Source organism: Scyliorhinus torazame, chromosome 17 (assembly GCF_047496885.1).
Source record: "Scyliorhinus torazame isolate Kashiwa2021f chromosome 17, sScyTor2.1, whole genome shotgun sequence".
Lineage (NCBI taxonomy): Eukaryota > Metazoa > Chordata > Chondrichthyes > Carcharhiniformes > Scyliorhinidae > Scyliorhinus > Scyliorhinus torazame.
Window position 1 is genome coordinate 174,367,313 of NC_092723.1, and position 15,223 is coordinate 174,382,535.

A 15,223-nucleotide genomic window follows, 5' to 3' on the forward strand; every position below is an offset into this window, starting at 1 on the left:
TGACTGGAGTTGAGTTATACTGAAAAATCAAGCCACACAGAACACCCAGATGTCTCAGCTGGAACCATACCATACACCAACAAACCTAAAGCTGAAGAAGAACTAGACAGATTAGTAATGATCAGAGTCATCAAACCTGTTGCAACAAGAGATTGGGCAACACCTATTATTCCTGTTTTAAAATGGGATAACGCAGTGGAAATTTGTAAAGATTTTAAAACTGCTATTAACCCAGTTTTGTGCGTTTTCAAAGATCCATCGATCAGAATCGAAGTGGGTTGAATGGAGTGCAATGTTATTTAGATGACACACTCAAAACTAGTGGCTGCATGTGGCGCAGTGGTTAACACTGGGACTGCGACGCTGAGGACCCAGGTTCGAATCCTGGCCCTGGCTCACTGTGTGGAGTTTGCACATTCTCCCCATGGCTGCGTGGGTCTCACCCCCACAACCCAAAGATGTGCAGGTTAGGTGGATTGGCCACGCTAAAAATAATTGCTCCTTAATTGGAGAAAAAATAATTGGGCACTCTAAAAAAAATATTTTTAATCTAGCAACATGATTGAAGCCTTTACAGCCTTTGCTATGTGTCACACAGGCATGGCACTGGTCAGAAGAACGTGAGAATACAGTGAAGTGAAAGAAGCTTCACTGAAGTCAGAGCTGTTTGTTCATTATAGTCCAAAAATCAAGTTGCGATTAGCTTGCGGTGCTTCACCCTATGGTGTTGGTTCAGTCGTTTCGCACATTATTCTTCAGGAGAGGAACGACTGATAGCATTTGCTTCACACATTCTTACTAGCGCAGAAATGAATTGCACTCAGCTAGAAAAAAAAACTTTGTGCATACCTTTCAGCGTAGAAAGGTTCCACCATTACCTTTATGGGTGTCATTTTACCCTTTTGATGGATCATCGTCCCTTGACTACAGTCTTTGGGCCATGTAAAGGTATACCTTCTTTAGTACTAGTAGATTGCAAAGATGGCCATTGGTATTGTCGGCGTACAGCTACGATATCCATAATCGCAAATCAGAGCAGCATGTAAATGCTGATGCTTTATCACGATTGCCGTTGCAAGTCAAGCATGACCCAGAAGAAAATGTTGTCAATATTTTGTATTTCCTGCTTGTGGATAGTACCTGTAACTTCATCTCAAGTTCAAAGATATACAAGAACTTATCCAGTGATGGAACGCTGATGTACTTGGTCCAGAAAGAACACTGTTGGACTGAAGAAAAATCCAGACCTCAAGCCCTACATCCCATGAAGACTTGAGTTGACAGAACAGAATGGAGATCTATTGTGGGGAATCTGTGTGATTGTTCCTCCGTGCTTACATAGTAGAGTCCTTGACCAGCTGCATAAGGGACATCCTGGTATGTGCTACCCAGGTGTGGTAAGGATGAAGGAATTGGCACACAGTTATTTTTGGTGGCCAGATTAGATACTCAAATTGAAGGGAAAATTGAGAAATATCAATATTGCGCAAAACTAAGGGCATTCTACCATTTCATTCGTGGGAAGGCTGACCAGCCATGACAGAGAATACACGTCGATTATGCTTTCTACTGGAGGGACACATGTTCTTACTGATTTAGTGATTGTGGATGCGCATTCGAATTGGCCAGAAGTTGCAACAATGAAGTCAACGATAACCAAGCAGACCATTGAAAAACTAGACAAAATATGCTCAAGGTTTGGAACACCGGAGTATATTGTCAGTGGTCGTGGTACGCGGTTTACTTCGAAGGAATTTGAGGACTCCTTGAAAGGGAACAGTATACACTATGTCAAGTCAGCTCCATGTCATCCAGCAACAGTGGTTAGCACTGCTGCCTCAAGGTAGTGACCCAGGCTGAATTCCGTCCTTGGATGGATGACTCTTGCGGAGTTTGCACAATCTCCTCGATCTGCATGGGTTTCCTCCGGGTGCTCCGGTTTCCTCCCCCAATCCAAAGATGTGCAGGTTAGGTGGGTTGGCCATGCTAAATTGCCCCTTACTGTACAAAGATGTGCAGGTTAGGTGGGTTGGCCGTGCTAAATTGCCCTTACTGTACAAAGATGTGCAGGTTGGGTGGGGTTATGGGATTAGAGCGGGGGAGTGGGCCTGGGCAGAGTACCTTTCAGAAGGTGTGCAGGACCGATGGGCCAAATGGCCTCCTGTACAGTAGGGATTATAAGGATTGGCTGGACGTTTTGTGGCAATTCTAAAGCATTGTCAAAGTATCGAAGCACCAGGGAACATTATCAATAAGAGTAAACAAATTTCTAATATTATCGGAACACAGTATATGCTACCATGGAAAGCTCGTTGGCAATGCTATTATTTTGAGAGAAAACTACGAACACTCTTTGATTTGTTAATGCCACCTGATACTTCAGACATTGTCAAATGACAGCAACAAGCACAGATTGCTCAGAGGGAGAAAATCTCTAAACGTGAGTATTCAAGCTGGGCGAGAGAGTGTTAGCTAGGAGTTACATCACCAACGAGAATTGAGTACCGGCTATGATCCTTGCAAAGACAGGTCCAATATCATAAACCATACTGACAAATGATTTTTGGCGATGTCATACTTGCTGTATGAAGTGAGTTTGCAGAAACTTCTCATGAGGTTTTACCTTTAGAAGATCTAGAGAACTATACTTTGGAACAGAGACCATGATGAGTTCAGATTCTGTTTGAGAACTTTTCAATGCTTATAGTGACAGATCCTGAAATGTTACAAGTACCATCTCCAGAAAGGAAGGAGCACACTTTGGAGGTCGCAAGTAGCCAAGATCGAGAACACTAAATTCTGTCAAATAGACGCCCACCACAGAGTCTTACTGAATTGTATATATGTATAGAAATAACGCATCAGGGGATCTGTTGTATAAATGTTCATTGTTGTGTAGCACTAATGAAGTAAAGAGAGAGGGGCGTTATGTATTTGGGAATACATTCCTGCTGGGTCTACGTCATGTGATGTGCAATGACATCAGCAGAGTGTTTGCGCGATCTTTGGGCAAATCACCACCCTCAATAAACCCCTCATCGTGTTTTATAAGAATCCAGAGTACAGGCACCTCCATGCCTTTCTGCGGCAACAAAGAAATATAATAGTGTATCTTTGCATACATCCAGAAACCATCAGTTGAAAAATTAGCTGTAATAAAAAGGTTACTAGCAGCTTCTGGTTATTTGAACAATGTGTAAAATGTGAGTCTGTGATAATATTGAAGAAGGCCTGTTTTATGGTTCTTGCCAGTGGCAACAGTATTTGTGTTTCAGACCAATGGGAGAGGGTTGACCGCATTAAGCTGGCAATTCTACTGAAGCTTCACAACGATGGTTGGTGTTGGCACAGGACATACCTTATTGGTGCAGAAGAAGTTTGATATCTAAGGCATGTTGTGATGGTCTGAAAATATCTTTATTGTACATCTGTACAGGTGCCTGACAGCAATGGTGTGTTTCTGAATCCTTTGTATGAACATCTTTCAACTTGAGCAGTACATCATACTCCTCCCCACCCCCCAAAAAAAGTACATGTTTAATGAAGGAACTTTATTAGTTTTAGATGATGCACAAGCATTCATTTAAAGGTTTCCCAGAAAGAAATCCTCCTATCCAAACATGAGTTTGCTGTTGCTGATCAGTTCTTGCGATTTGAAACATGGAATTTTGGAAATGTTTTTTATGGCTGTGATGTTTGTGTTGGTCTGGACAGTATGTTAGAAAGTTACCTGTTCCTGCTTGCGTTCTGTTAATAATGGTAAATTCTTCAGTGAGGATGGGCTTAAGAACTCCTTAAGATAATCACAATTCATGGAAATTCTTTCTTGTCATGCTAGGTTTGGCCCTATTGAATACAAAGGCCCTCTTACAGCCGCTTACATTCATAATTTCATTCGACGAGTAATGAGTCCACTTCAATACATCGCAACTCATTCTATCTTGCTGGACTTTCTATCACATTATGAGGTAGGTGCTTTAAACCTAATTTTTAGTGTTAAGATATCAATAAGCAAAGCCGTTTCTATTATTGTGCTAAACACGGTGTGTACATTTCTTCAGCTGACACTCAGGTTCTGTCGGCAATGTGAAATCAAGTGGACACTGGACTAGAAGCCCCAGACTAATGCTCTGGGGATGTGGGTTCAAATCCCACCATGGCAGCAGGTGGAATTTTAAATTCAATGGGATTATTTAAAACACATCTGGAACATAAAGCTAGTATCAGTAATGGACCATGAAACTGTCATTGATTTGATGTAAAAACCCATTTGGGTTCACTGATGTTCTTTTGGGAAAGGAAAACTGCTGTCCTTACTGGACTGGCCTACATGTGACTCCAGGTCCATCGCAATGTGGTTGATTTTTGTACTGTTTCCGGGCAGTCAAGGTTAGGTAACAAATACTGACCTCGCCAGTAATGCTCACAACTCGGGAAAGATTAAAGAACATTGGGCGGCATGGTGGAGCAGTGGTTAGCACTGCTGCCTCACGGCGCCGAGAACCTGGGTTCGATCCCGGCCCCGGGTCACTCTCCGTGTGGAGTTTGCACATTGTCCTTGTGTCTGCGTGAGTCTAACCCCCACAATCCTGAAGATGTGCAGGGTGGGTGGATTGGCCACGCTAAATTGACCTTTAATTGGAAAAGAAACAATTGGGTAATTTAAATTTAAAAAACTTAATGGACATTAACCATAGTGATTGCACTTCAAAAATCAAATTGCGATCTCCTGATTTTTATGATTCGGTTCCATACGTTTTTTTCCCCTCCCTTGCTGGCCAAGATAGATATATTTTTAGGGCATTTTGTTTATTGTTTACAGAAACAATTACTTCATTTTAATCTGCATCTTTAAACATTTGTGTATAGATGCTTTCCACCATGCTGTTTCCCTTAGTTGGGTGGAATCATTGGGGATATTACAAATTAGCAAATATTACTTAAAGGAAACATTTTACACAAATTAACAAGAATTTTTTTAAAATCGAAGAACAGCGTCCTGTGATAGATTTGCATTCTTCCAGAGCCAAAAATTTAAAGGGAGAGAAAGTGACCACTTATTACTTGTGTAATTTGATCACAACAGTGTCAGTTTCTCTGGAGTCTGCACAATACCGCGGCTCTCAAAAGTATTCTGGACGGCTCTTAAGTAGCTGTTCTACTTTGTAAATGCAAGTTTCAGTGTGGTTTACATTTGAAATTTGATACGGTGTGCTCTTAAATAAATAACTTGACATTTGTTACAGCACTTTCCGCAAACTCGGAATCTCTGTTTTATGAGTAGCGACATATTTTGAAGTTTAGTCAAGGTTGTAATGTAGCACACAGCAAGATTCCACCATCAACAATGAAATAAATGGTCAGAACATTTGATTATTTTTGTGTATCTGTTGGTGAGGCCACCAGGGGCGTGATCTACCCGAATGGCGACAGAGCCCTGTAGCATGAGATTAGCCGGGTGTTTCCCGTCACTCGGAGTGCTGAGGAACACCCCGCTATTTAATGCCCACCTGGGTAGATCGGGGGCCTCAGCGGGGAACTCCCCGACGAGGCTGCACTTGGCCCCCGTTGTGCAGCGAGAACTCCTCAGTCCAGTCCAGCCATACATGGCATCCTGATCTCGCGCCCACCCGGGTCCCTTTCCCCCTTGCCCGGCCCTTGGCAAGCCCAGAGATCCCCTTTTAGCACACAAACCCCGCATATCCATCTACACCCCAAAGAGCCCTCATTTCGAGTGAAAGTCCCATCACTTCCCTTGTCCAAATATACACAACATTGTCTTCTTTAGCCCCTACACCCACGCACAGTGAAACAAAAAAGAAGAAAATACAGTCATGAGGTTGCATCGGCACATGGCCATTTCTCAATTTGTCAGTTCTGCCACAGTCCTTCTGCCTTCGCAAACTCCTCCGCTGCTTCCGCCGTTCCAAAATAAAAGTCCCTGAGCTTATAAGTCACCCTCAGCTTCGCTGGATATACAATGCTGCACTGCACCGTGCTAATGTACAGTGCCCTCTTCACCCGGTTGAAGGCAGCCCACCTCCTCGCCAGCTCCACCGTAAAGTCCTGGTATACACGTATACCAGCTCCAGCCCACTGCACCACCCGCTTCTGCTTGGCCCAGCTCAGGACCTTCTCCTTCACACTGTACCTACGGAAGCACAGAGTCACTGCCCTTGGCGGCTCACTCGCCTTTGGTACAGGCCTCCACGACCGATGAGCCCGATCCAGTTCATATCTGGAGAGGTCCTCCCCCTCCCCCAATAGTTTTGCCAGCATCGCGGCAAAATACTCAGTCGGCTTCGGTCCTTCAACTCCTTCGGGCAGGCCCACAATCCTCAAATTCTGTCGCCTGGATCTGTTTTCCAGGTCTTCCATTTTTCCTCGCAGATCCTTGTTAATGTCCATCACCTTCCGCATCTCCTTCCCCATCGAGGCACATTGATCACCGTGCTGCAATACCGTCTCCTCCACTTCCTTCAGCGTCTCCCCTTGCTCTCGCACCTCCGCCACTGCGCTCGCCACCGCCGTCATCACCGGGGAAATCGCCTCCTCCACCAGCGCACTCAAAACCTCCCTCATCTCCTTCCTCACCCCATTTCACAAACTGCGCAAGCTGCTTTTCGAATTCCACAGCCATCACCTTAGTTATTTCTTCAGCCGTAAGCACTGCGGCCTCCCCTGGTGCTCCAGCCTCCATTTTCTTTGCTGACCCCGCGGTGACCTTTCCACTCCCCAACGGACTTTCAGTCGCTTTTTTTCACGGCCGTTTTTTTGCTGGTCTTCGACATTCTTCTCCTCTGTGCTGTCTCCCGACTTTTACTGCCTTCGCTGGCCCTAGCACCGGGCGTTAACCCCCGACAATGCCGTTCCCGAACGGGAGCCCTCAAACGTGCGGCTGCCTCCCGCCCGCCATCACCGGAAGTCAAGTGTTACTTTTCTACACGCCAGGCTCACCTCTGCTACTTTTAGTGGGTGATTTTCTCACAATTCTACAATTGCCTTTTCATTTTGTTAGCACGATTGTAGGATTTTTCTTTTCAAGACCTCAAAGGACTGACTGTTAATTAGACATTACGTTTCTGGGTTCCTCTGCATATACCAGGTTATAACGGACACGGTTGTATAGGGTAAAAGCAATTTACTGCGGATGCTGGAATCTGAAACACAAACAGAAAATACTGGACAATAATAGGAGGAATTAGAGACGAAAGGGGAGACACGGTGCGAAGGGCAGGAAAGATAAATGAGGTGTTCAAGACCTTCTATGAGGAACTGTATAGGTCTCAACCCCCAGAGGGAGAGGAGGGGATGCGGCAGTTCCTGGACCAATTGAGGTTCCCGAAAGTGGAGGAGCGGGGGGTGGTAGGCCTGGGGGCACCGATTGGGGTGGACGAGGTTATTAAGGGACTGGGAAGCATGCAAGCAGGGAAGGCCCCAGGACCAGACGGGTTCCCGGTGGAGTATTACAGAAAATATGTGGACTTGTTGGCCCCGTTGATGGTGAGGACGTTCAATGAGGCCAGGAAAGGGGGGACTCTACCCCCGACGATGTCGGAGGCGACGATATCGTTAATTTTGAAGAGGGATAAAGATCCGTTGCAGTGCGGGTCCTATAGACCCATTTCATTGTTGAACGTGGACGCCAAATTGTTGGCAAAGGTGCTGGCATCGAGGATAGAGGACTGTGTCCCGGGGGTGGTGCACGAAGATCAGACAGGGTTCGTAAAAGGGAGACAACTGAATGTTAACGTGCGACGACTATTAGGGGTGATAATGATGCCCCCAGTGGAGGGGGAGGCAGAGATAGTGGCGGCAATGGACGCAGAGAAGGCATTTGATAGGGTGGAGTGGGAGTATTTATGGGAAGTGTTAAGGAGGTTTGGGTTTGGGAACGGGTTTATTAGCTGGGTTAGACTTCTTTATGGGGCTCCAACGGCAAGCGTAGTTACAGGTCGACATAGATCGGAGTATTTCCGACTATATAGGGGAACAAGACAGGGATGCCCGCTGTCTCCATTGTTGTTCGCGTTGGCAATTGAACCTCTGGCCATGGCGTTGAGAGACTCCAGGAAATGGAGAGGGGTGATTAGAGGGGGAGAAGAACACCGAGTCTCGTTATATGCGGATGACCTATTGTTATACGTGTCGGACCCAGCGGGGGGAATGATAGAGGTTATGCGAATTTTGAGGGGGTTCGGGGATTTCTCGGGGTATAGGCTAAACATGGGAAAGAGTGAATTATTTGTGATACATCCAGGGGACCAGAGTAGAGAGATAGAAGGCTTGCCTCTAAGGAAAGTGGAAAGAAACTTCCGATACCTGGGGATTCAGATCGCTAGGAGCTGGGGAACCTTGCACAGACTTAATCTGACACGGTTGGTAGAACAAATGGAGGAAGACTTCAAGAGGTGGGACATGCAGCCTCTATCGCTGGCGGGCAGGGTGCAAGCAATTAAGATGATGGTCCTCCCGAGGTTCTTATTTGTATTTCAATGTCTCCCTATACTAATCACTAAGACCTTTTTTAATAAAATAGACAGGAGCATCACGAGCTTCGTGTGGGCAGGGAAAGTTCCGAGAGTAAGGAGGGGGTTCCTTCAGCGTAGTAGGGACAGAGGAGGATTGGCACTACCGAACTTGGGCGATTACTATTGGGCCGCCAATGTGGCAATGATACGTAAATGGATGATGGAGGGTGAGGGAGCGGCGTGGGAAAGACTGGAGAGAAAGTCCTGTAAAGGGACGAGTTTAGAGGCGCTGGTGACGGCGCCGCTACCGATCTCACCTAAAAAGTTTACCACGAACCCGGTGGTGGCGGCAACATTGAATATCTGGGGACAGTGGAGGCGACAGAGAGGGGTGCGGGGAGCCCTGGTGGGGTCCCCAATCAGGAACAACCATAGGTTCGCCCCAGGAAGAATGGATGGAGGATTTCAGAGCTGGTTCCAGTTGGGAATTAGGAGGGTGGGAGATTTATTTATAGATGGGACTTTTGCGAGCTTGGGAGCATTGGAGGAAAAGTATAAGTTGCCCCGGGGAAATTTCTTGAGATATATGCAGGTGAGGGCATTTACTAGACAACAGGTGAGGGAATTTCCATTGCTCCCGACACAGGGGATACAGGACAGGGTGCTTTCAGGGGTGTGGGTCGGAGAGGGCAAGGTGTCAGAGATTTACCGAGAGATGAGGGAAGAGGGGGAGGAGTCGGTGGGCGAACTAAAAGGAAAGTGGGAAGAAGAACTAGGGGAGGAGATAGAGGAGGGTATGTGGGCTGATGCCCTAAGCAGGGTAAATTCCTCTTCCTCATGCGCCAGGCTTAGCCTGATTCAATTTAAGGTGCTACATAGAGCACACATAACGGGAGCAAGATTGAGCAGGTTCTTTGGAGTGGAGGACAAATGTGGGAGGTGTGGCGGGAGCCCGGCAAACCACGCACATATGTTTTGGGCATGCCCGGCACTGGAAGGGTATTGGAAGGGAGTGACGGGAGTGATTTCGCGGGTGGTGAAGGCCCGGGTCAAACCAGGCTGGGGGTTAGCTCTATTTGGAGTTGCGGAAGAGCCGGGAGTGCAGGAGGCGAAAGAGGCCGACGTTGTGGCCTTTGCGTCCCTAGTAGCCCGGCGCAGGATCCTACTCATGTGGAAGGAGGCGAAACCCCCCGGACTGGAGGCCTGGGTAAATGATATGGCGGGGTTCATTAAACTGGAGCAGATAAAGTTTGCCCTGAGAGGATCGGCTCAAGGGTTCACCAGGCGGTGGCAGCCATTTCTCGACTACCTAGGGGAACGTTAGAGGGAAGACAGATGACCAGCAGCAGCAACCCAGGGGGAGGGGGGGGGGGGGGAGGGGGGGTTTAGTTTAGGTCAAAGAGAAAGGGGTTTTGTTACTTGTGTATTGTTTAAAATTTCTGTATTGTTATTGTTGCGTTTGCTTTGTAAGAGGGGAAAAATTGTTGTTTGGGAAAAAATTTTCAATAAAACATTTATAAAAAAAAAGAAAATACTGGACAATATCAGCAGGTCGGACAGCATCTGTGGAGAGAGGTTGTATATGGTCATAGGCTGTGATTACAGACCTTTTTACTAATGGTATCGCCTGTTGAAAGGATCCTGCATTCAATGTTTTGATGAATGGATTTTGAAAAAAATTTGTAGACCTAGATATCGGTCTGTAAAACTGGTACTTAAATGGTGGCACTGTTCGCTAAAATGTGCACATAATTTAGAATAATTGTGCCGTGACAGTCATTGCTGCAAATGTGACTCTAAATTTCCCTGTTGACCACAAGGGGGAGGTCAACCATCAAAACATTAATACCGCACCAAGATAAAACAAGATAAGTCGTCAACTTGTATAGTTAACTATACTGGAGCTGTGTTTTTATCCTGAATGAAATATTATCATAAGCTCATTGATAAATAAATTTAAAGCACCCAGTTCATTTTTTTTAAAATTAAGGGGCAATTTGGCGTGGCCAATTCACCTACCCTGCACATCTTTGGGTTAAAGGGGTGAGACTCATGCAGACACAGGGAGAATGTGCAAACTCCGCACGGACAGTGACCCTGGGCCAGGGTTGAACCCAATCCTCGGTGCCATGAGGCAGCTGTGCTAACCACCGTGCCACCTTAAAATGATTGAATTGACACTCTATGTAGATGACTTGCTCCTCTGTCTCAAAGCCACAGGAGGAACTGAAGGCAATACTGCAAATACTGAAAGAGTTTGGAACTTTCTCGGGCGACAAGCTTAACCTGGGCAAAAGCGAGACATTCCCAGTGAACCCAAAAGGGGGAGGGACTGAGCTGAAGGGGCTCCCGTTCAAAACGGCCCAGAACAGATTCCGTTGCCTGGGGATCCAAATAGCCAGAGACTGGACACAGATCCACAAGTGGAACCTGACCAGCCTGGTGGAGGAAGTAAGAAAAGACCTTCAATGGTGGGGCTCACTCCCACTCTCCCTGGCGGGAAGAGTGCAGACGATCAAGATGAACGTACTGCCAAGGTTCCTCTTCCTGTTTAGATCCATCCCAATCTTCATTCCCAAGGCCTTTTTTCAAAACTTAGACAGTCTAATCATGGCGTTTGTGTGTGTGTGGGGTACAAATGGAGGAGGCATCCTGTACAGGAACAACCCTCCGGGCCCTGGCCACAGCAGCACTCCCATCTTCCTCAAAAAGGTACACAACGAACCCAGTGGTAGTGGCCACGCTGAGAACGTGGACCCAGTTGAGACAGTACTTCGGGATAACAAAAATGTCCCCTATGGTCCCATCTGCAGCAATCACCGATTCCTTCCAGCCATGCTAGATACCACCTTCAAAAGATGGAGGCGGGATGGGGGCACACTGACGGTCGGGGACTTTTACATAGGGCGCAGACTGACGACTCTGGATGAACTGACGAGGAAACTTGCAAAAGCACAGGAATTGAGACACCTCCAAATAAAGCACTTCCTCCGCAAAGAGATAGTAGGGTATCCCGGGGCCCCAGAAAGCACACTACTAGAGGACCTGATTGGCACAAGGAGCGAGAAGGGGGGGGGCTATGTGGGAAAATATATGGACAGCTACTGGACAGAGCCCAAACACCTCTGGACGGGACCAGACAAAAATGGGAGGACGAACTGGGAACAGAGGTAGGATGGGGACTCTGGAGCGAAGCACTGAGCAGGGTGAGCTCCACCTCCTCCTGCGCAAGGCTAAGCCTAATGCAGCTGAAAGTGGTGCACAGAGCACACCTGACCAGAACCCGAAGGAGCAGGTTTTTCCCGGAGGTGGAGGACAAATGTGAGCGGTGCCAGAGGGGCCCGGCCAACCACACCCACATGTTCTGGGCTTGCCCCAAGCTTGCTGGGTTCTGGACAGCCTTTTCCGAGGCAATGTCCAAGGTTGTGGGGGTGAAGCCATGCCCAATAGTGGCAGTCTTCAGGGTATCGGAGCTGCAAAACTACACATGGGGAAGGGAGCAATGGCCTTGATTTCGCTTCCCTAATCGCACGCCGGAGAATCCTGCTCGGCTGGCGATCGGCAGCACCGCCCAAAGCTGCAGACTGGCTCGCTGACCTCTCGGAATTTCTCCACCTGGAGAAGATTAAGTCCGCCACCCGAGGGTCAGAGGAAGGCTTCCTGGATACTGGGGGGCAGTTCGTTAGCCTGTTTCAAAACCTGTTCGAGGCCAGCAACGAGGAGTAAGCCAGGGAAAAAAAAGATGAAGAACCAAAGGACTGCGTAACCCGGGGTGAGGGGGGGGGGACCACAAGAGAAGAGGAAGGGTGCTGAAACCAATGGGGGGGGGGGAACCACAAGAGAAGAGGAAGGGTGCTGAAACCAGTGGGGGGTGGGGGGGGACCACAAGAGAAGAGGAAGAGTGCTGAAACCAGTGGGGGGGGGGGGGGGGGGGACCACAAGAGAAGAGGAAGGGTGCTGAAACCAGTGGGGGGGGGGGGGGGGTGGAAGGGGGGACATCATAGACCGATCCAGAGGGCAGCAAAATGTACGTGCAGTTAGTCAAATGAAGGACAAAACAAACCTCTCTGTAAAATAAAGCAAATTAGCGCGGGCAAGAAAAATGTAATGTATATAAGCAACAACTGTTTATAAATATGAGAAAAGCCAATAAAAAGATTTCCCCCCCCCCCCCAAAAAAATGGCTGAATTGGTTATACGATTTGAATTTGGTGCCTATTAGTGACTCAACCACTGGGACCTTGGTGTTCGCGAGCATAGATCATTGGAGATAGCAGGATAAATTGAGGGTAACTGACAAAGCAAGGAGATCTGGGCTTCTTAATAAAGTATTGTGTACTGTACCAAGGAGGTTCTGCTAAACCTTGCTAAAATTCTGGTCAGGCCACATGGTGAGCATTATGTCACCACATTTTGGAAAGGGTGAAAGGATCCTTGAGAGGGTGCAGAGGGGATTTGCTAGCATGGTTCCAGGAAAGAGGAATTTTAACCACAGGGTTAGGTCGGAGAAGGTGGGGTTGTTCTCCCTTGAACAAAGGCGATTCAAGCGAGATTTGATAAATGTGCACAAGATTATGACTGGTTTGAATCATGTGTACGTGATTATGACCGGCTTAGAGAAGGTTAATTAAGAAGGGCTGTTCCAATTGGGCTGATCGTATGTGGACTAAGGGGACACTGGTTTAAAGTTTTGGGCCAGAGGTACAGTGGGGAGCTTTCAGCAGCTAGTGGAAAATGTCCTGGGACTCTCTGCCTACGAGGTTGGTGGAAGTGGAGGCAATCAATGGTTTCAACAAAAATTAGATGAGCACTTGGGAAAATAAACATGCAGAGCTATGAGGATAGAGCTTTGGAATGAGATTGACTGGATTGCTCTACAGTGAGCTGGGATGGTCTCAGTGGGCCAAATAGTCTCCTCCTGTGCTGTAACGCATCAATCTAAATGGGTTACAAACAAAAATACAGTAGCTGTTTCTGCATGAGACGTCAGTGCTAATAGTCTGAAAGATGTTACTGCTAGGATAATGAGCTTTCCGGACTAGGTAGAGCTGAAGTTAAGCTCCATAAGATGGCAGGACAGGTTTCTCACATCTGTCCTGTAACTTTATTATCGAGGAGGATTTACTCCATATTAAACTGAGGATCAGATCATAAAGGAAATGAACCCAAGCTATGAAAACCTTGATTTATTTTACCTCACTACCACTGACCATTTTCCCTAACTGCATTTTTGGTGCTAGTGCCTCCTCTGGAAGCGTTTAGCTGATTTTATGTTGGTATTTCTGGGCGCCTGCTGTTTTTTGTTTTGCTATTAAATCTATTTTGCATAGTCTGCAGTAAACTCAGTTCACCTATAATGGGAAGCTGATTTAACAGCGTAAGTGCCAAGAGACATTTATGATGCTTGCTGGATTACAGAATCTGAATTTAAGGGCGCGATCTAACAAAATTGGACAGGGGCCCATAACGAGCGCGTTTAACCTGATGCTTCCCAGCGCATGCTGCGCTGGTAATCACTACGCTATCTATCCGGACTGTGTTTCAATTCGGGGTCTCCGTGGGGAACGCCCCACCGAGGCCGCACTTAGTCCCGTTTCCTGCACCGAGGAGCTCCGTTCGCCAGAACTCCTCAGAGCAGGAAGAGATCTGGATGCCATTTTTGGGCCCCAACTCACCAATAAGGGGGTCCTCGGCCCCCCCCCTCTCACCCCACCTCACGCGCAGGGCACTCCTGGGCCTGATCCCCCGTGTGGAAAAATATCAATCTGCCACCCTGGCAATGCCCCTGTCAACTGGCAGTGCTACCAGGGTGCTAGGCTAGCAATGCGAGGGTGCCACCCTGTCCAGAGAGCAAGCACTTGGGAACCTCCGATCCCCTTTGAGACCCCCACAAGTGCCATTCTGTCTGGTCCCCGTTTGAGGGTGCCAGCACTGAACGGCAGTCTCCAAGGCGAAGGGGTTAGATCCCAGCGCCTTGGTAGATCTTGCAAGTACATATTATAATGAGACTAGCTGTCTCACTCTCATATGCACATTTGCCACAATGGGCGGGATTCAGACCGAGACGTCTTGGGAGATCGCGCTAGATCTCACGAGGCGTGGCGAGCCGTATTGATCCCGGCAGAGGGATCTACCAGCTGCATTGCGCCGTCTTTCGGGCAAACACGGCTAGTAGATCATGCCCAAAATAAAATATAAAAGCAATTTTGTGATCATTTTCCCCAAGGTCGCGGACACCACCTTTTCCTTTTATTCAAAGACTTTCACCAACACTTGTGCGGACCTCTAGGGGCAGCTCTGCCACTGACTTCTAGAGTTTATATGAAATGCAGTGGTATAATTTGAAGAGGTTATTAAGGGTCTATAGGGTCTTAGGGGATTAAGATTGGTAGAAGTATATGTTTGAAATTCGGGAAAATGAATTGCTCCATATGTGAATGTTTCTTGGGAGAAAGTTAAAATCAAGAGAATACGTAATTCGCAATTGAAAATATTCTTGGAATGCATTGCTCCAACAGTACATGATATTGGTCGCAACTCTTTTGTGTCATTATTTTATACGTTTCAGTTAGTCTCGCCGTGACTGCTCCCAGGGTTTCCCCAATCACCGTTTATAACCAGCAGGGACCAACTTCAAAAATAACAATCTGTAACCTCCATTGAAAATGGAAAATGGCACCTTGCTCTGTTATTACTGTGAAATCTTGGTGACAAAAACAGCTACACTGTGGGCATGTGAAATGTCATAATCA

General features: G+C 47.2%; 1 protein-coding gene across 2 annotated transcripts in view; it reads left to right on the forward strand.

Annotated features, from left to right (window-relative positions):
- The window catches only part of txndc11 (thioredoxin domain containing 11), a 109,117-nt gene that overhangs the window by 30,383 nt on the left and 63,511 nt on the right, over positions 1-15,223 (forward strand). The window contains exon 4 of one of the 2 annotated variants that reach the window (XM_072481699.1): positions 3,839-3,968. In XM_072481699.1, the coding sequence (XP_072337800.1) occupies positions 3,839-3,968 (130 nt within the window). Of the gene's footprint in view, positions 1-3,838; positions 3,969-15,223 lie in introns of those variants that run through there. The other variant, XM_072481700.1, reaches the window with a different exon arrangement.